This window comes from Gobio gobio, assembly GCF_949357685.1.
Source record: "Gobio gobio genome assembly, chromosome: 14".
In the NCBI taxonomy this organism is placed as follows: domain Eukaryota; kingdom Metazoa; phylum Chordata; class Actinopteri; order Cypriniformes; family Gobionidae; genus Gobio; species Gobio gobio.
The window spans coordinates 38,557,090-38,579,750 of record NC_137107.1 but is presented as its reverse complement, the minus strand read 5'-3'; the positions used below and the strand labels follow the sequence as shown (position 1 = coordinate 38,579,750).

Here is a 22,661-nt window from a genome sequence, read left to right as displayed (position 1 = left end):
TTTGGGAAATGAAAATAAATGTCTTTGTGCAAATGTATCCAGCATCTGTTTATAGAGTGTACATTAGTCTAGTCCACTAATAAAACCTTACTTGCTACATCTACATTCATTCATTTAGCAAACACCATGAAATAAATGTAAATGTAGCCAAGAAGCTGGTTTTATTAGAGCACTGTGTTAAATGTCCACTCTGCAAATGTCTACTGTATAAACCGTGTGAGTGATTTAAATTAAGCATAATCATTTTATTCTAGTTTGCTAAAAGCTCTGATGGATTTAAAAATACATAGAAAGAAATATTACATTCTTCTGCTTTCTTCAATGTTAAAATATTTAATTCTATCCCAGTTTAATAAACACATAGCATATACTGCATACTATTTTTAAATACACAGAAACCAGGGTACCAGCTTCCAAAACAAAAGAGACTTGTTATTTATTGGATCCAAAAGTCCATGTTCATTTAGCCTGCGGAAACAAAATGACTCATCTACCTCATTTTTTTAATATATATTTCAGAACTCTAATTTCAAACAGTAATTTCACTGAGGCAAAATGTCAAATTGTCAGCTAGCCTAGCATACCAATGACCAATCATGAATAATATGAGAGTCATAAGAGGCCACATGGTTCACTTTACATTCAATTTTGCTGCAGGTTGGAGTTTTGGTTAGAAAAACCTGCGTTCACCACCTGGACCTGCATGAGAGCTTAGTGAATCATGCTACACATCTCAGAGCTCAAAGGTCTTTCATCTTCACGTTCATTCTTTTGTTGTGTTCAGTGAGGAGGTACAAATTCACCCTGAGCACAAATGTGCTCTATCTTTTCTTAGCTCAGAGTCAAAAACTGCAGTTTGTACAACAGTAACCCTCAGGGTTAAATAGATTGGCTAACTTCACCTTTTCCTTTCCTCTAAAAAAGATCTCTGTTCCAAACTTACTGTGCTGTCTCATGTCAAAACAACAAGCCAAAAAACAACCACATATAACAGAGCTCCTCACAAGAAACTAACGCTCACCATGACCTTCTGTTGTCAACTACACAATCTCATGTCATTCAAACCCATAAGAGTTTTGTTCATCTTTGAAACAAAATTAAGATATTTTAATGAAATCTGAGATATTTCTCTATTTTTATTTCAGCTAAAGCGGATATATGTTAGATTTCGAGTTCACTACTGTGCATACTCAGTTCTGAGTTCACTACTGCGCAGACTCAGGTCCCGAGTTCACTACTGTGCAGACTCAGTTCAGAGTTCACTACTGCGCAGACTCAGGTCCCGAGTTCACTACTGCGCAGACTCAGTTCCGAGTTCACTACTGTGCAGACTCAGTTCCGAGTTCACTACTGCGCAGACTCAGGTCCCGAGTTCACTACTGCGCAGACTCAGGTCCCGAGTTCACTACTGCGCAGACTCAGGTCCCGAGTTCACTACTGTGCAGACTCAGTTCTGAGTTCACTACTGCGCAGACTCAGGTCTCGAGTTCACAACTGCACAGACTCAGGTCTTGAGTTCACTACTGCGCAGACTCAGGTCTTGAGTTCAGTACTGCACAGACTCAGGTCTCGAGTTCACTACTGCGCAGACTCAGGTCCCAAATTCACTACTGTGCAGACTCAGTTTTAAGTTCACTACTGCACAGACTCTGATCCCGAGTTCACTACTGCGCAGACTCAGGTCCCGAGTTCACTACTGTGCAGACTTGGGTCCCAAGTTCACTACTGCGCAGATTCAGTTCCAGAGTTCACTACTGCGCAGACCCAGTTCCGAGTTCACTACTGTGCAGACCCAGTTCCGAGTTCACTACTGCGCAGACTCAGGTCCCGAGTTCACTACTGTGCAGACTCAGTTCAGAGTTCACTACTGCGCAGACTCAGGGCCCGAGTTCACTACTGTGCAGACTCCGGTCCCGAGTTCACTACTGTGCAGACTCAATTCAGAGTTCACTACTGCACAGACTCAGGTCCCGAATTCACTACTGCGCAGACTCAGTTCTGAGTTCACTACTGCGCAGACTCTGGTCCAAAGTTCACTATTGCACAGACTCAGTTCCGAGTTCACTACTGCACAGACTCAGGTCCCGAGTTCACTACTGCACAGACTGAGGTACCGAGTTCACTACAGCACAGACTCCGGTCCGAAGTTCACAACAGCGCAGACTCAGTTCCGAGTTCACTACTGCGAAGACTCAGGTCCCGAGTTCACTACTGCGCAGACTCAGGTCTCGAGTTCACTACTGCGAAGACTCAGGTCCCGAGTTCACTATTGCGCAGACTCAGGTCCCGAGTTCACTACTGCGCAGACTCGGGTCCCAAGTTCACTACTGTGCAGACTCAGGTTCAGAGTTTTCTATTGCGCAGACTCAGGTCCCGAGTTTTCTACTGCGCAGACTCTGATCCTGATTGGCGGCTTTTCTACAATGGAAGAGAGAGAATATGCGTTGTCTATCTTTTTTTACAGTCTATGATCAGCCTGTAGACTGATTTTTATTTGAAGGGAATAAATGAAAAGGCTGTGATGTTTACGAGTGCTCCCGAGAGCCAATGTTCAGGATAATGTCGAGCTATTCGGTTCTCTAACTTCAATGTGTCATGCAAAGAAAAGGGGTTCATTCAAACTATAGTCTCACATAGCCAGATCTACATAGTCTATTGTCAATAGTGAATTGCAGAGCTTGTGAAAACATATCCACAATGCAATGATCCTTTCTTAACTGTTTTGTCACCGCTGTCAAATTTGTTGTGTGTTTATTTTGTTATTTAGAGGAAAGCATGCAGACCATATTCACGTATTCATCTAAACGTCGCTCCCAGCAGCATGGACGGCGTCGGAATGTTCGTTAAAAGTATATCGCTGAAAGGACATTATATCTAAGCAAAGAAGGAAAAATAACTTTGCTGTGAGTATATCGGAGCACTGCATCACATTCAGTTTTTTGTATGTTACGTGTGCACAAGTGTGCAGAAGTGTATTCTACATATAGCTCCTTTAACATGTATTTTGTTTAAAGTAACAAAATGTTTTGTTTATGGTTTAAGTTTTAGTTGACTAAAATAACCCGAACATGTTTATCAGCTTCCAATACACCTGAAAAAGAGGAAAAGAGTCCATATCCTGCAGTGGTTGTGCAGTGTTGTCCTTCAATTACTAACCACTGAGCAGCTATAGGAAGCTGTGCGTTTGCACTCTTGACATCCTGATATGATTTGTCCTGGGAAAGCAAACTCAATGGACATCATTAGATTGTGATGTAGAGTAGTTTCTAATCACATCAGTTACTAAGTGCTTTCTAAGGCCAATTAGCCAGCTTAGCTCACAGATAAAATGCAAATGATCTAAGAAGGACAACAAATTCAATGGAGATAATTCCTTTGTCCAGAGCTTTATCCCGGAGCACCTGATGCTAATTGCTTCTAATATTGGTGTTCCACCATTGTTTTCTACCACTAATAGGATCTAAGAACCTTAATTAAGAAGGAAAGTAAACTCTCTAAAAGTTTTTTTTAAAGCAAGAAAAGTAAAGTGAACTGCAAAGTCACATGTAGTCTCTTAAAGACAGCTTGAAACAGAAGTTGTGATAGTCTTTTATTTCCTTATTGAAACGTATATCCAAGTAAAACTGCTTCTCGAATAAGAAAAATGTAGGGCGGAACTTGATTTTGTACATGGGGAATTGATTGAATCGATTGGATGGTTGTAGGAGTTATTTTATATTTTTTAAACCCTGACGCTCAAAATAATTAATCGGTTTGAGTAGAGCCAACTCAAATTAAAACATTTTTTCAAACAAATGAACTTTTATGAGTATTTAGAACTTTCTTTTTCTTTTGGGTTCTCAAAACTGACACATTTTAAGTAATCTGAATTGTTTAATTGTTTAACTTAAATTTCATCGAAACTGGGCTGGGATTTCTATTTCCCAGCATGCTTTGCCATGACACTCAAAAGGGACAGTAAATGCCAAAATTAACTGTTATATTATGTTGGGTTTTTTGTGCAAGTGTTTAACGTTTTGTTATGCTAGTTTAGAAGAGTTTCCTGTTATGTTGTTGTTTTTTGTAGAACAGATATACGTTAAATGTATTATATTGCGGTCCTCATTCAGCAAGTGCTATGCTATGCTAATGCTACCAAAGCATTGTGTAACCAATTAGCAAGGTGGCATTTATTGAATTAGCTAGTTAAAGCTGGTCAAGTTTCCACTACTAAAAAGTTGAGATTACATGATATTTTAAAGTTAAATGTATGAATTAGCTTACTCAAATATTTCAAGTTCAAAGCAATTAAAATATATGATTACAAAATAAAAATCTGCAAGTTCTGCTTACTTAAACTTACTAACAGCAACTGGTTGCCTCAAATTTTGCCAACTTATTCAGGTTTACAGTGTAATGCAGTATAAAATATTCCATAAAAAATGCTGTTTTGAATTTCATGGTGACTTTCAAGTAAACATTGTTATCAAGTGATCAAGTAACCATTAAACAAGCATCATAAACGAAAAAGCATCTCCTTCTAAAACTTAAAAAAAACAGCTTTCACTTTGCAGCTGTCATGACCTTTAGTGCACATCTTTAGTGCATATCAAGAATTCTCTCTAAAAGCTGCAATATATTTCCTCTCATTTATCATGCAAAACTACATTTCAGTTTCCTAAAAAGAACACCACCAACAATATTTTCAGATTTCAGTTCATATCGCGCCATGTCAGATCAATGTTTTCCCGAATTATCTTCTAAACACAATATGGGTGCCTTTTCTGCAGCTGAAATATTGCTTTTTAACAAACTTTTGCATTTATTGTTGTTTTACGGTCTAATCAGATGAGACTCATTAAAAAGGAATATATTTTATGGTGACTATTCACCGTGCTGTAAAGTTATATTGCCTCACATTTTGTTTGCTGGAGGATGGATGGCAACAAAAGATTTAGGGAGAGCGAGCACAGAGGACATAAAGAAGATTACAGAAATAAGACATAAAAGTTACACAAAAGAAACACGTTTCCAAATAAAATGGTTCGACTGAAATATGAAACAGGACGTAAAGTCACATTCTAAAATGGCAGAACACACCGTTTTTTTCTCGTCATAAAGGCTATGTTGCCCAATAAAGTTTGGTAAAGGCGTCAGAACCTTAGTGGTAAAACATACCACATGTACAACATTGTTTATTTATGTTCTGTTGCAAAATATACATCGTAAAAGCTGTCCAATCGGGTTGTGACTTTATAGCTTTTGGTTTTAGCTTTAATTTCAGTGTTAAAAAATGACAGTGTGAACACTAAGGGCTCTATCATACACCCGGTGCAATGCAACACCAGGCGTTACAAAGTGTTTTTTGCTAGTTTCAGCCCAACGCAGTTATGATTTTCACGCTCTGCGCCACGTTGTTTAAAAAGCAAATGCATTCACGTCCATCTGTTCGCCCATGGTCTGAAAACGAGGTGTGTTCAGGCGCATTGTTGGCGCGTTGCTATTTTGAGGCAATTGAAAACGACTGCACCATTGACCAACAAAAACCTTGACCTAAAGTCAATAGCGCAGTATTTTTTGTTATTTAAAGGGCGCATTAGTAATATGCATCTATAGGCGGGTGCACAACGCGTGTACACTCTGCTTATTACACACACAGGGTACACAAAATTTTTAAATATAAAAAATAAAAGGATTCTTCTCTGGAGAAGCGTTCAGTCTTTCCGCTCGCAAATTCCGCCATGTAAATAGCAAATCCGCCATGATGCAAGCGCTGGCTTTTAAAAGGGAATGGGAGATGAGACTCTGATTGGTTTATTACACGCCCAAAACACACCCATGAGTCATTAAGAGACTAGGTACAACCCTTTTGGACCGTGCGCCTGGCGCGCAGACCATCGTTAAACTAGAATAAGTGGATTCTGACTCACCAATGTGCACCTGGGCCATGCGCTTCAGACCATGCGCTCAGATTGTTAAAATAGGGCCCTAAGTAGGGATGTGACGGTGAGGACATTTTCCCACTGGTTAATTGACGCGTGACAACACTGATAAAACCAGTATCACCGGCGGGGGCTTTTCAAATCCACAATTTTAAACAGAAAGTAAAATGCGCACGGCCGCTCAGGCATTCATAACGGAGCGGTGCGGAGCAAAGCGAGTGTTTTCAATGAATTCCTATGAAAGTTAAGCTTCCATAGGCATGAACTGAAAACGTGCCAGACTGGACACGCAGCGTGAATGACTGTGCAGTCGTAAATGTGTGCGCACTGTGTGCGGCCGTGAATGAATGCCCGTGCAGCCGTGCTCATTTTACTTTCGGTATAGAATTAGCGGCAATTCTGGGGCGGGATGGTTGAATTGTGGGTTCATTAGCCTATTATTCTTAACAAAAAACACAACAAACTCACTTAAATCACTTTTACATTTCGCTTTGAACCCAAATCTTCCGCGATCATCTGGTCTGTCAGCTCTTCACTCTCTGATGAATGAGATCTGCTGTGTTTGTGCTGTGACTCTCGTTAATCTCTCACTGTATTGAGCAGACACGTTCAGTTTTTAACTGTAGTGTCTGTTCTCTAACTAAATGATTTTTCTGGCTATCACCAGACCAAGCTCAATTTAAGATTGAACATTGGTCTGGGGAGTCTGCTATGTATTTTCTACTGCCCAAGAGGCGTGATAAACGAGCATAAATTAAATGACTCTGTACGCAATTGGATAATCCTTCAATCAATCAGACCGCAAGAGGCGTGATCAGCGGGCATAATTCAAATGACTCTGTATGCAATTGGATAGTCCTTTAACCAATCAGACCACAAGAGGCGTGATCAACGGGCAACGACCCATCGCTTCTCTATCCGTCATTGTGTTAAACCCGCCAATAGCGCGCTAGGTGAATAAGCCAGTCTGTGGTTGGTTCCCGCAAAAGTGTAACAGAAGCAGTAGAAATGAATGTACAGGTTTCCAGATTGAGTTGCAGGGCGAAATCAAATCGCCGGCAGATCAGGCAGGGTTTACCTAGTCTACTAAATTATTTTATTACTATAAAAATCAAAATGATGTAACCGGTGTTTCGCCTGAACATCAGTAACACAGACTATCGCAGCAAGCCCAAGCAAACTAGAACTAAATGTATAATTTTCTTCTTGTTTTGTCCGGACCAAAAGAACCAAGAGAACTGAACTATAAGTGTGAACACACCCTTAGAGTAAAAGTGCTGATCAACTGTTATATTTAAAGTTGAAGCATTCTGAGCCACAATATCGATTAGCAAAAAAAATGATCCATAACCTTATGAACCATATTCACATCAGAAAAACTGCTACAAGTAGATCAGCACTATTTTTCTAAGCAAATTCCCTTCTGATTATGCTCAAAGTTAATGGCTCGTATCCTGTAGAAATGAATATTTCAGGTGTCTATACTCTCCTTACCTGTTCTCTTTAAACATCCCTTGTGAACAGATTATGGTCTCCATTGTTTTTCATCCTGCTTTGTAACCAATAGCCCTGACTTAATTTAGTGAGCAATGAAAGATGCTGCGCTCCCCAGACAACCTCTGGTGTCTCTAAGTACAGTGAAACAGGAAGCACAAGAGGAAACAGAGGCTCAGCAGGTCATTTAGGACACATCAGCAAATAAGCTCATGAAGACAGACGCTGCTGTGCATATAATCAGGGATTTGATCATTGCACATTGCATACTTGTGTGTTCAAGACATGTTTAGTACTGTAGGATATAGGATATAGTTAATACAACTACTTTTACATTGGGGTAGAAATAAATCTCACATAATACTTGAATTAATAATTTTGAACAAAAATAAAATAGTAAAATAAAATAAGAAACGCCACAAAATTCCTATAACTTTTTTTATGAGTAAATATAATATCAAAATAAATATAAAATGTTTTCATGCAATGTATTTTTTGCAAATAAATAATTTATATTTTGACAGATATAAATATAACCAGTGAAGATTACTAAAAAAAAACAATATTAAAATTAACCAAATATATTACATTTGCCTCCATGACAAAAAAGTCATGTAAAATTATTTAATTATAAAATTATTAATTATTCCTTTTTATTAATTTATGTTTTATCAGGCAAAAATAAAAATAGATTTAAAATAAAATAAAGATAGAATTAAAATAAAAAAAATTATTAAAAAAATTAGAAAATTAAAAACATAAAATAAAATAAAAATATTTTGGCCAGTAAATTTCCATCACTTGTTTTTAAAATAAAAAGTAAATATAAAATAAAACAGCATCAAACATCAAAATTAATAAAATTATAATGATAAAATTATAATGATAATTAAACTTTTCATTAAAAATACATTTTTTTGCAAGAACTGAAAGATTAAAAATAAATTAAAAATAAATATTTTTCCAGGTAGTATAAATATATAAACATATATAAATATATATAAAAACCTGAGTGAAGAAGATTACTGAATCAAATAAAATAGCAAATATTAAATATCAGAATTAAAATAAAATTGGATTTAAAAATGTATTACATTTTGCCAGATTTATTTTAAGAGTTTCACTGATACTAAAACAGCATTCCGACCTCAGTGTCATCACAACGTGTCCAATTATTCTACTTCCAGCTGAATTACAATGACTATGCAATCCAAACAGCTGGACAAAAGCCCCTTTATGAACATCTATCTGTACTTGAGTGCGTAAAACGAACCCACATGCGTTGGTTCCCTGCCCACTAGTGCCCCTCTCCGCATGCCAGCAGATGACCTCTGACCCTTCCAGTAGCTGCTCTGTGCATTCCGAACGTGACAGACGCACACGACCCCAGACCGTTGCGATGAACCCCGCGTGCCTGACTTCACGCTGTTGACGCAAGTGTACAAAGACCCTCTCTATTTCAACTTAAATAACTATATATGGCCAGAAACAGGCACATACTCCAAGGATATGATCCTGTCAGTGTGTGTGTGTGTGTGTGTGTGTGTGTGTGTGTGTGTGTGTGTGTGTGTGTGTGTGTGTGTGTATCAGAAGGCCACGTCTCCTTGGGCAACATTAGGGGGCAGATGTTCATGCACCGGGATGAGAGACAGCAATTAAGCTAATGAGGCAGGTAACTAATGGAGCCATCGCTTTGAATGAAGATTCTAATTAATAGCCACTTTAATGATAGTGCTTCATCACCTCTAGTAGCTCTGTTGCATTGTGGGACGTCTTAATTACACTTCACTACCCTCCTCAACTACAAACAGATGAATTTGGGGATTTATTCTGGCAGTATCTCTTGTCTTGGATGTACGATATAACTTTGGTATCATGATGTTTTTTTAGTTCCAAAGGTGTTGCCGGTCTATCGTTCTGTTTGCTGCATGATAGTTCGGGGAGATGATGGGCTCTGTGCAAATAGCACAAACTGTCTCTGTGTGCCCTACTTACAGACAAGTTTTCCATCACTAAAACAAACTCAGCTGCTTGTTTGTGCTGTAGAGAAAATAAAAGCAACGGAGCATGTTGTGGGTAAGATAGTTGGGATTAATGCACTTGTCTTTGGTTTGCTGGTCACCTTTATTTGTGGAAAAGAGAGGCACACACAGGATCTAAATTTACCATTTGTGTTTTCCTTAAAGGGGCCACACCAAGAAAAACAGCTCTCTGGAACTAAAAATATGTAGATATACTGTAACATTCATAACACTCCCTCCCCAGTTGGTGTACGAATTATGACTTTCAGTTGGGTCTTTTTTTTTTCGGGCACAACTGTGTCTTGCACAATTCAAATCCTTTTTAGCCACCAAACATCAACTATCTTCTACACAATCTTACCAAGACAAAAAAAAAAGGAAAAAAAAAATATATATATATATTTAGCATTTGTAACAACAATAATTATTATATGTAATATAATTATATTATATTATTATATATAAATATATTATAAATAAATATAGTAAAATATAATATTTTGCATAATATATATAATCTATAAATTATACAATAATAGGGTTGAGGTTGAAAATGGACTAACCCAGCAATTGGGTTGTTTTAACCCAAGCATTTGGGTTGTTTTAACCCAGCAGTTGGGATAAATGTTTGCTTAAAACAACCCAATTGCTGGGTTAGTCCATTTTCAATCCAACTTGGGTTATTTTTTACCCAGCATTTTTTATATACACACACATACCGATCAGGCATAACATGATGATGGGTGGGATATATTAGGCAGCAAGTGAACATTTTGTCCACAAAGTTGATGTGTTAGAGGCAGAAAAATTGGCAAGCGTAAGGATTTGACCCAGTTTGACAAGGGCGAAATTGTGATGGCTAGACGACTGGGTCAGCGCATCTCGTCGCATCTCGTTTGACCCAGTTTGACAAGGGCGAAATTGTGATGGCTAGACGACTGGGTCAGCGCATGACGTCGACTGGGACATGTTCCGCGCGAGTTCTGAAGACGTCAGCGAGTTCACAGAAGTGGCGCTCTGCTTTATTAACACACTGACAGAGCAAGCCACACAAACATTAACTATAACGTCCTTCCCTAATCAGAAACCGTGGGTGGACAGTTCAATTCGCACTGCAGTAAACTCGCGCACCACCGCTTACAATGCCGGTCTCCTAACGGGGGATATGAGGGAGTACAAAGCTTCATGTTACGCCCTCCGGCGCGCCGTTAAAGCCGCAAAACTCCGCTATAAAGACAGAGTGGAATCTCATTTCCAACTCAACGACTCCCGGCGGATGTGGCAGGGACTGAGAACCATCTGTGCTTTTGGAACTAAATCCTCTGCAGAGGTGAGAGCTGATCCGTTACTGGTGAACGAGTTAAACTCTTTCTACGCTCGCTTTGATGGTAATCGCGGCAGCGCGACTCCGGCGAGTGACGCGTCAGAGAGAGTCCCTCAGAGCAGCAACGGTCACGTGATCTCTGTCTCGGAGGACGAGGTTCGGAGGGCACTCAAACGTGTGGATGTCAGGAAAGCTGCTGGGCCGGATGGTATTTCAGGTCGTGTTCTGCGGTCCTGTGCTGATCAGCTCGCAGGGCTCTTTACATCCATATTCAACGAGTCCCTTGCTACATCTGTTGTCCCCACCTCCTTCAAACGATCCTCCATCATCCCTGTACCTAAGATCAGTAAACCCTCTTGCCTAAATGACTATCGTCCAGTGGCTCTCACATCTTTAGTCATGAAGGTCTTTGAGAGACTCATTAAAAACAACATTTGCTCCTCCATTCCTGACACTTTGGACCCTCTTCAGTTTGCCTATCGTCCCAATAGATCGACTGAAGATGCCATTTCTCACGTCCTTCACTCCTGCCTCACTCACATCGACAGCAAAAGTGGGAACTATGTCAGGTTGCTATTTATTGACTATAGCTCAGCCTTTAACACCATAGTTCCCATTAAGCTAACACACAAACTCCTGGATCTAGGCCTGAATTCTTCTCTCTGCCTCTGGATTGAAGATTTCCTCACTGGCAGACCCCAGGCGGTGAGAGTAGGCCAGTTCACCTCCACCTCCATCACCCTGAGTGTTGGAGCTCCACAGGGCTGTGTGCTGAGTCCCCTGCTCTACTCTCTCTACACCCATGACTGTTTGTCCACACACAGCTCCACCTCTATCATCAAGTTTGCTGATGATACTGTTGTCCTGGGTCTCATCTCCAACAACAATGAGACGGCATACTTGGACGAAGTGGAGCAACTGACATCATGGTGCCAGGACAACTGTCTCTCTCTGAATGTTAGCAAGACCAAAGAACTGATTGTGGACTTCAGGAAGAGACAGCATCGGTCATACTCCCCTCTCATGATCAGCGGGACACCGGTAGAGAGAGTGAGCAGCTTCAAATGCCTGGGTGTGAACATCTCCGAGGATCTGACCTGGACTACACACATCCAGACACAGGTGAAAAAAGCCAGGCAAAGACTCTACCACCTGCGCCAGCTGAGGAAATTCAGGGTTTCACCAGCCATCCTGAAAACTTTCTATCGAGGGGCGATAGAAAGTGTCCTGACTCAGTGCATCACAGCGTGGTACGGGAACAGCACCAGTCACGACTGCAAAGCCCTGCAAAGAGTGGTGCGCTTATCCGAGCGCATCTCAGGCTCAGCTCTCCCGTCTCTGCAGGACATCTACACCAAACGCTGCAGAGGTAGAGCTACTAAAATCATCAGAGACATTAATCACCCTGCAAACTCTCACTTCACCCTGCTGCCATCTGGTAAGCGCTTCCGTAGCCTGATGGCAAAAACTGAAAGACTCAGGAGGAGTTTCTTCCCCCAGGCCATCAGACTCCTGAACTCAGTCACGTGACTTCACTTCACCCCCGCACACGCATAAACATACGGTTTTTTAACATTAACATCCACATACTGCAATTGCACTGCACTTTACTTTCCTATTGTTACTGCGTAACAACCTGTAATAAACCTTGCACATTATACTTCTTTATATATACATATATATATATTTTATGTTAACCACTTATTTTTAAGTCTACAGTTTATCTCACTTATCATATCCACATATTTTTTATATTTTTATTTATCTTATTTCCTATTTTTATCTTTTACTTGATTTATTTATAATTCTACTTATGTTAATACTTTTTATTCTAATTTTATTCTATTTCTATTTTAATTTCTTGTAACTGTTATTTGCACTGTCCATGGAGCGGACCTGTTTACATTTCACTGCCAGTTGTATATTGTGTATATAACTGTGTATGTGACAAATAAAACTCTTGAATCTTGAATCTTGAATCTCCAAAACTGCAGCTCTTATGGGGTGTTTCCAATGGTCAGTATCTACCAAAAGTGGTCCAAGGAAGGAACAGTGGTGAACCGGCGACAGGCTCATTGATGCACGTGGGGAGCGAAGGCTGGCCTGTGTGGTGCGATCAAACAAAATACTGACCCCAAACTTTTGAATGGTATATTAATTATATTAGAATATGACTGTTTACGTTTCATAGGTATTGTATTCACCAACTAGGCCCACTCAGTCTTAAAGGTAAAGAAACAAAAAACACCTCTAATGTGGCGTTCACACCGGACGCGATTCAGGCGAATAATTCACGCTTATTGCGCGAAGGTGAACGCTTGAACATTTTGAGTTTACTCGCTTCATTCGCGCATGAAATTCGCACGAATCGCGTGTGACATTCACTGCACAACAGACGCGAATTTGCGTCATGGGCGGGGCTTCTGCCAGCGGCTCGTCTCGTTGAGAAATGGCTGACATGGGCTGTGTTTACACATCTTTTTCTTGTTAAAATCTGCTGTTAATGTGTGACAAAACATAGTTTTAAGACTTTTTCAGTCAATAATGTAGTTGTTTAAAGCTCAAATATGTGGTTTATTTATATAAAGAGTGCCTGTTTGAACATTTTATCTGCCGTTTTCGGAGTGGTGAGCTCCAGCGGACAGCGGCGCTCAGTGCTTGTCAACGCCGGCGAGGGCAACCTTTCCTCGGCCAGTCCTTCTGACGTCTGCCGCTGGCTCTGATGTCTCTGTGGTGTGTCTCGAGCTATAATTCGTCTTGTAACGGCCGATCTTTGGTCTCATGGATCTATAATGTGTTCCCTGGCAAATCGTTTAGGCTGAGGGCAAAGAGAAGTTTCATTACTTTATATGTTTAGGCTATAACTGTACGTTGCAGTTGTAACGTTAGCCTACTAGCACTGACTTTGAATGTTTGACTGAATTGTTTGGTTTATTTCATGTATAGCTTATTATACCTTTTACTTGTACTTTTGTATTATTGATCATTCATAAACTTGCATTTAACAAAAAGAGACTGGGTTGTGTTTCATGTCATTTAATTTTATCACAGTGATAATCATATTGTCTGAGCCAGATATTAATATACAGATTTTCTCCTCATTGTTGTCACTACTAGAGCAAGCTGCTGATTGGTTAACGCGGCGCGAAATATCCGCCAAAGTGCAAATCGCGCGTTCAAAATGCTCAATTCGCGTCCTTCGCACCGCCTCAATCTCGCGAATCTCGCAGCCTCATTCGCGCGAATCGCGCCGCAGAATGCCATTTCGCGTCTCTGCATTGACTTAACATGTAAATCACTCGCGCAAATCGCGTCCGGTGTGAACGCACCATAAGGGTCAGAGAGAGGGAGAGCGAACTAAATTATGACACTTTTCAGTGTAAGAAACGTTGACTAACATTAAAAGTAGACTTAAGGGGAAAAAATTGTTCTTCACTTCTCACACATTATAGGTGGACACAAGCCCTTGAAAATAAACATCTGTGTTCACTTCACTGAGAGGTCTTGTATTGTCTTTCCTGGCAGGCTCCATAATATTCCACGTTTTGAAATGCATAAGGGATCTCATTCATAAAACAGAAAGCAGAACAACAGATGCATTGTGGGCCGACGGTTGTTCTTTCCGTTTGCCGTCTAGCTCCCTTTTTCTGAAAGCCTAACCTTTGTTGTGTAGGCAGGAGAGATGAACAAAGACAGAATGTGCTTGGAAGGGTTAGGCTACATCTTGGCCAATGAAAATCACATGCTGTAATGCTTATGAATATTTAAACGTGTTTAAATGGTAGTCAAAACCTGTTTGTGATGCATAACTTCAGTTGTTTCTGTTCTTTTAGATGACTAGAAATATGCTGAAATATGCCAACGCATTTTTTGTACTTCAAAAAGAGGTTCACCATGGGAAGACTGACTGATTCTTTTTAGGAACTTTCAACCTTTTACTGTCATTTTTTCTTGCTATCTTAGAAAGACATGCTCGGAGAAGCAAAGAACGAGCAAGGTCTTATAAGGCGAAGCCGTTCTTACAAACTTTTCTTACATAAACAGCTTGTGCAGAGTTTCACAAAATGACTGAATTTATACGATCAAAAGCCCTGACTTTAAAAGTTTGCACATTCTCAGATTATTCATAGGCTTTGAAGCCCCGATTAAACAGGATATTTTCCTTACGGTTTGATTTGGTCAATAAGCTGCACTAAAGTACAGCTGGTTCTTGTGAAAGCCACAAAAAGACTAAACATCAGGGTTTAAAAATAGTCTAAAGGTGATGATACACAGGGCAACTTCTGGGCAATGTTGCTGAGCAATGTTGCCGTCAACAGGCAACCAGGTGAGACACAGGGCCCACGACCGACCTAAAATATCCAGACAGAAACGTGTTGCCCAAGCAACATCACAACACTGCTCAAAAAAGTTGCCCCGTGTATCATCACCCTAATGCAGAAGTTAGATGACTTCACTGTTTCTGCATTATAGGCTATTGTGTTTTTTTCTTATATTTCAAAGAGCTATCTTTTATCTTTTTTTGAATTATAAGTATTTTCAAAGTAGTATTACAAACTGCAATCCATGTCTTTTCATAAATAATTGAAAACACAATTAAAGAGTAAAATGCATTATAAAACACACAATAAAACGGATGGATGGATGGATGGATAGATAGATAGATAGATAGATAGATAGATAGATAGATAGATAGATAGATAGATAGATAGATAGATAGATAGATAGATAGATAGATAGATAGATAGATAGATAGATAGATAGATAGATAGATAGATAGATAGATAGATAGATAGATAGATAGATAGATAGATAGATAGATAGATAGATAGATAGATAGATAGATAGATAGATAGATAGTCTGTTTCTCATTAGACGGGTGCAGAATTCATAGCAGATCTTCTCTCTCTCTCTCTCTCTCTCTCTCTCTCTCTCTCGCTCTCAGCACAAAGACAGTGAAAGCATGATTTGAATCTTGTCTGATGTGGTGTCAGTGGTTTTCCCTGTAGCACTGAAAGCCGTTGCCATAGAGACCTCTAAGACCCGCACACATACATGGAACTATTTTGACTATTTCTGAACATATGGAGGAGTTTATGGCAATGATTAAACAATATGCAAAGAAAAAACAAAAGCTGTCCTTTCATGGTTGAATGTCTGGTTATTGTGTCAACAACAGCCTGTCATAACAGTCACTGACTCATGTCTGCCTTTCCATTCGCTCCTCAAATACTCAGCAGTGGCTTTGGGGGGAAAACAGATGAAAAGCATGAGTATATCCTGAGTTTTGATGTTACCAGGTCATCAGAGGTCTTATGAATCAGTTTTGCACACACGGGCACATGGGTTTGATTTATATTGTGGTGATTCGCATCAATGCACTTGCTTTGTCATGGCAAAGCATGTCTGAGCTCACCTGACCTCTTATTGCTTTCTTGCTCATACACACGTGTGCAAAGACATAAACACTGACACACAATGCACGCACGAACGGCATTAGTCCAGACATAGTGTGGGATTAACCCACAGAAAACCCATGCCATGAATGAGAATCAATCACTAATTCAACTTGTTTGACAGAAATATTTGTACACTTGACCCACAAACCCGCTTTAGGAACTTTGAATGGCGGCTTATTTACAATGAAATGTCGTACAAATAGATTACAGACAAACAAGTCCATTCACACAAAACTCAATTACCACTAAACATAAATAAACCAAACGCTTCACATAAATGGCTCTAAAAGATATTACAGAGGGATTTATGTATTATAATATTTAATATACAATATTATAAAAAATATAATAATAAAGGAAATATTACTATAATAAAGAAAATATAATAGTTTTATTTATTTACTATATTTACTTAAGTTATTCAATAAATATTATTAGAAAATAAAATAAAATATTATAAAATGTTTACTTTATGAACGTATAACATAAATATTATAAATGTAAAGGTAAATATAATGATAAATAAACCCTTCCTTAAAATCTTTATAATAAAATTAAAGTATTATTAATACGAAAGTGCATTAAAGTAAATATTGTGCCTATTTTATTATTATAAAGCATTTATGGTGATTATAAAAAAAAAGTACAAAATATATATTAGTAGGATTTATTTATTTAGTCAAACATATAGTAAATATTATTATAAAATAAAATATTATAATATATTTACAATTGTTAGGTGTAAATTATGATTCATTTAAATCTAAATATTATGATAAATCCATTGGAAAAAAATCGTTATACCATTGTAAAATATTAATAATACCAAAGTTTAATAAAGTAAATATTATAGTGCAATTTTTTTATTATTATAAAGCATGTATGATGATTGTAACAAAGAAAAAATATATAATAATACATTTATGGGATTTATTTATTAAGTATTATTACATATTATTAGAAAATAAATATTATAAAATGTTTACTTTATACAATTGTAAAGTGTAAATTATGAAACATGTAAATCTAAACATGATAAATCCACTGGCAAAGCCTTTATACCACCGTAAAATATTAATAATACTGAAATATATTAAAGTAAATATTATAATGCATATAATATAATTATAATGCATATATGGCTACATAATAAAACTATAATAGTTATATAGTTATAGTTTATAATAGAGTTACAGTTATATTTGCTTCATAATAGTATAGCATTATATACATGATAATATTATTAAAACATTACAGTAAAAATTATAAAAAATATTATGATATGTACTTTGTTATAGTGTATTATGTATTAGAATAATTACTTATAATACTTATTGCACTATTTGTATAAAAACATGGGCAAACATTTTTCAATTTACAGTAAGGTACACAAAAAATTACCATTAATTCAATGAATAAATTACAGCATTTATTAATAGTTATTTGTTTATTTTAACATTTACTAATGCATTATTAACATCAAATGTTGTATTTGTTAACATTAGTTAATGCGCTGTGAACTAACAGGAACAAATAATGAACAGCTGGATTTGAAATGAACAAAGATGAATAAATACTGTAACAAATGTATTGCTCATTGTTAGTTAATGCATTAACTAGTAAACGAATGAGACCAAAATGTGTTTCAAGTTTATTTTCAACAGAGCTACTCAAAGTAGAACACACTTTAGCATTTTGATAAAAGACTTTCTCATATCTGTGTAAACATTTGCCAGTGGAGCTTCACAGCATCTATCCTTTCTTAAGTATTTTAACAACCTCAAATATGCTCGTCTGAAGAACTTCAAAGACTCTCGTTCCCTTTAAAAGGCGTATACAGTGTCCTTTGATAGCTTTGTCAACGAAACCACGAACGAAGATGCTGCCTGCCCTTGAAATCCAATATCTGACGGCCGACGAAACCTGTGACAAGCTCTACCAGAGCATTAAACATGAAAATTTAAGCTGAACATGGAACTTCAAAGATATAGAGGAGACGAACCCTAAAGCGCAGACGTGAAGGTATAAATCTTTAATATTCCTGTAGGCAAAGAGCCTGTCTTCCTCTCAGTGGAGGCACAAGACGGGATGGTTTTAAGGGAGATTTATGGAACCATCTCAAATTCCCGCCTGATTCCATAGTAAACACTTTTGTCCACCTACTCAAGACCAGCTGCATGACCTCGAGGATAAAAATCTCCATTGTTGGACGAGGAACCGTGACAATTCATCATTCAGGAGAGGTCGATAAGAGGTAAAAAGCAGGTCACTCTTTCCTCACCTCTCTTGTTTGGGTCTTGGCATGAGATTCGAACTTGGAGAATGTTGTGATATTTGCGCGTGTAAACAATGTAACGTGCACATCTGCACGTGTTTGCGTGTAAAGACACGACCTATCAGTTTTATAGATGAAAACGAGTTCATTTCTCACCAAAGCCTTGGTCTCGTCCTCATCCTTGTAGTAGTGCAGTTGGTCTCCTCGGAGGACGAACCAACGCGTGTGCCAGGTCTTCACGAAACCTCCTTGCTTCCGGAGCCAGCCGCATCGGAGGACGTCCTGCCTGGCCGATCCGCGGCCGTGCTGGGGGCTGTTGCCCGCGCTGCCAGCCTGCTCTTCCATTACCGATTTGACAGACCTCCCTGTACCTGAGACAGAAGGCGAGACGGTGTTTGTTTTAGCATATGATACAAATGAAAGCATGACAAAAGTCACATGACTAACCTCTCAGGCAGGTGTTCTAGTATTAATACAAGGGAAGGGCATATCGTTGCCCTGCTATGTCACCATACTGCTCACTCCATCCATGCCGGATTTGCATTTGTCAAGATACGCAAATGCTCACAAAACATTCATTTGACTTCTAAGGTCATCCGGCCTAAAACATTAGTTCAGATACATATAAAAAAAAAAATTATATAGAAATAAAAAAAAACGGGACACTGCAGACTGAAATAATGAGTGCTGAAAATTGAGCTTTGCTTCACAGGAATAAATTAAATTTTAAAATATATTACAACAGAAACCAGTTAATTTAAATTGTAACAATATTTCATAGTATTACTGTTTTTATTAAATAAATGCAGCTGTTTAAGAGACTACTTTCAAAAACATTAAAAAACCTTAATGTTTCCAAACTATATATATATATATATATATATATATATATATATATATATATATATATATATATATATATATATATATATATATATATATATATATATATATATATATATATATATATATATATATATATATATATATATATATATATATATATATATAAAATATTTGTAAGAGGGGCCGTACAAGCCATAATTCATTCTGGTACTCTCACACACTTACATTCTCCTTTCACATACATATTTATTCTACTCTCACAACATTCTCCTTTCACATATTTTCTACTCTCACACACTTATATTTTCAATTATCCTTTCACATATATTTTCTACTCTCACACGCATACATTCTCCTTTCACATATATATATTTTCTACTCTCACACACTTACATTCTTCACATACATACATTTCTACTCTCACACGCATACATTCTCCTAGAAAATATATGTATGTGAGAGGAATGTATATATATATATATATTTATTAGTGGTGGGCCGTTATCAGCATTAAAGTGCTGTGTTAACGTGAGACTCTTATCGGGTGATAAAACAAATATCGCCGTTAATCTATTCTCAAAGTTGGGTTGGGAGCTGGGTCTATACTACGCAAGCTATGATGACTTTCACCTTGATATTTTAGCGCGGATGTATACCTAGCCGAATTGCACTGTAGGGGGCGAGAGAACGAGTCTTCGAAACCTGTGTTTATGCCTACTAGTGTTGTCAAAAATATCGATATTTCGCTATGTATCGATACTGAAATATCTGAAACGATACGATACTCATTTTCTACAGTATCGATATCAGCTGCGCCCTCCTCTCCTCTTCGACCGACAGAGAGTTGACACACCCGCCTCCTCTCATTCAGTCCGGTTAATCCTCTGAACATGGCGAACGCGTGTTCTGCTGGATTTTTCCTCATGACAGCGTGTTAGTATTGGTGTGACCGGTCTGATTTTCGCACGGGGTTGCACATAACGTTAATTCTACAAATTCCCGCAGATTTCGCGCTCGCATCTGAAGCGCACACACACATACCGTAATAAAGCTGCCTCTGACATACAAGTGCAGAAAAGAGCTCCTTTTTCCAGTTTATTAATGGTCAAATACACTCAAAAATGTCTCAATGCCCACCTTGGTGAGTTTTAAAGAAAACACAGTCGAAGCCAGCTCACAGGAACAGTGTTTGGGATCCATGCGTGCGTCAGGTCTTAAAGGGACAGAAGTTATTTATTATTCAAACTACAAAAAGACAAACGATCACTTACGAGCACACATATTCTGAAGGCCTTCGGCAGAATTCAAATGAGCCATTTTAATCTAGATTAATTCCAAGATTACAGTGAGATTAATCTCGATTAAAAAAAATTATCTATGCCCACCACTAATATATATATATATATATATATACACACACACACACACACACACACACACACACACACACACACACACACACACACACACACACACACACACACACACACACACTGAAAGCACTAATATATTATAAATGTGTAATATATATATATATATTAACTAATATCTTTATAATACAGTAAAATAATATTATTAAGTAAATATTAGAATTATAGAAAATGATTACTAGAATAAAGAAAATATTATACTAATAATAATAAATTGAGATTTATTTATTATATTTATTTTAGCATTTATGCATTTGCCAGATGCTTTTATCCAAAGCAACTAACAACATTATACATAGTAAATATTATTCGAAAATTAACATTAATATTATATTACGCTCACCACGACTGCATTTATTTGATAGAAAACACAGTAAAACAGTTCATTTGTGGAATTATTATCACAATTTAAAATAACTGCTTTCTATTTTAATATATTTTAAAATGTAACCTATTCCTGTAATGGTAAATCTTTTCTTTTTTTCTTTTACCAGTCATTACCATGTTAGATTGCTTCCAGGATTCTTTGATGAATAGAAAGTTCAAAAGAACAGCATTTATTTGAAACATAATTTTTTGGTAAAATTATAAATGTAATTAAAATAAAATAAAAATCTTACTGACTCCAAACTTTTCAATGTTAGTAAAAAAAAAAATTGTATTTTTAAATGCGATTGTTTTAAATAATAACAAAAGTGATTTTTTTTTTTTTGTCACAGTCTGACCTCTGACCCCACTGTATTTATGTTATGACCTACCGACATTAACTTTCACAATGACCACAAGATCTTTTCAAGTCTGTGCTTTATGAGTTTATGAGGTAGCAAAAAAAAATAATCAAAAGCTCAGCAAATCTGTGGACACCAGGGAGGAAGTGACCTCCAGTCTCCTCCACCACTCACTCCTTTCCATTTTCTCTCTCACCTTCCCAAAACAAAACTCATATGCTGTTAGCAGTTGGAATAAGACTGTCTTTTCATGAGTCTACAAGATCACCAGACCTTCCCACAACAACATTCTGCTTAAGAGATTAAAATCTGTGCCGCACACAGAGCCGGGAGACGCCGTCCAGGAACAAACCATTAAAAATTCAACATCTAAACAGTTACTGCTTTTGCTGGGAGCTGGAATTATAAGTGTGTATCTGTCCGCCACAAGTGCTTCAGCAAAGACAGACAAGACTGGGAATCACATATCTGCAAAACGCGGCAGTCGGCCAAACACCTGACGTTCATTTAAGTGACTGTCTGACAGCCAGACATGAAGGCATGAAATCATAAAAGGGTGTTTTATGTCAGTGTTTATGATTTTAGATTAAATCTTTCAGAGAAGGAGATGCTGCCAAGCTAGAATCTTCATGCTTCTGCCCATCGAGATATCAAGATCATGTCACGCCCGTCAGTGTAGATTTGTTACTCGCTGCCTCAGCACATGTGTGATGTTTGCTGTTTGTGTGTGTGCTAGTCTGTGTGGGAATCTGGGAAACCATTCCCTTTGAGTAAGTTTCGTTTTTTCTCCCATTCAAATCAAAAAGTGGCGCTGGACTTCAAACTGAGGAAACATTCCTCACATTTGGTCTTTTTCCTCAGTACTTTTTGAGTAGACCAGACTCAGAGTCTGTCTGCAGCTTCCAGATCTCTCTGTGTTGTTGTTTAAGGTAAACGTGATAAAATGTGTTAAAGTACACTGGTGTAGAAACTATTTTTACTCATAAATCACTCATTTAATTAAAAACCAACGATTTCACCCATGTATTTACATGTAAATTTTGTGATTTTAGAGTATCAAAACATTAGCTTAGCAACATGCTAACATTAGAATCCCAACTATTAGAATCAAGTCTGTGCGTGTTACATAAGAAACCACAGAGCACAAGTACACTTCTGATAAA

General features: G+C 37.8%; 1 protein-coding gene across 1 annotated transcript in view; it reads right to left on the bottom strand.

Moving 5' to 3' along the window:
- arhgap24 (Rho GTPase activating protein 24) overlaps positions 1-22,661 on the bottom strand; it is a 165,652-nt gene that overhangs the window by 114,374 nt on the left and 28,617 nt on the right. The window contains exon 2 of the mRNA XM_079835015.1: positions 18,651-18,865. Within this exon, the coding sequence (XP_079691141.1) occupies positions 18,651-18,839 (189 nt within the window). The 5' untranslated portion in view covers positions 18,840-18,865. The remainder of the gene's footprint in view (positions 1-18,650; positions 18,866-22,661) is intronic.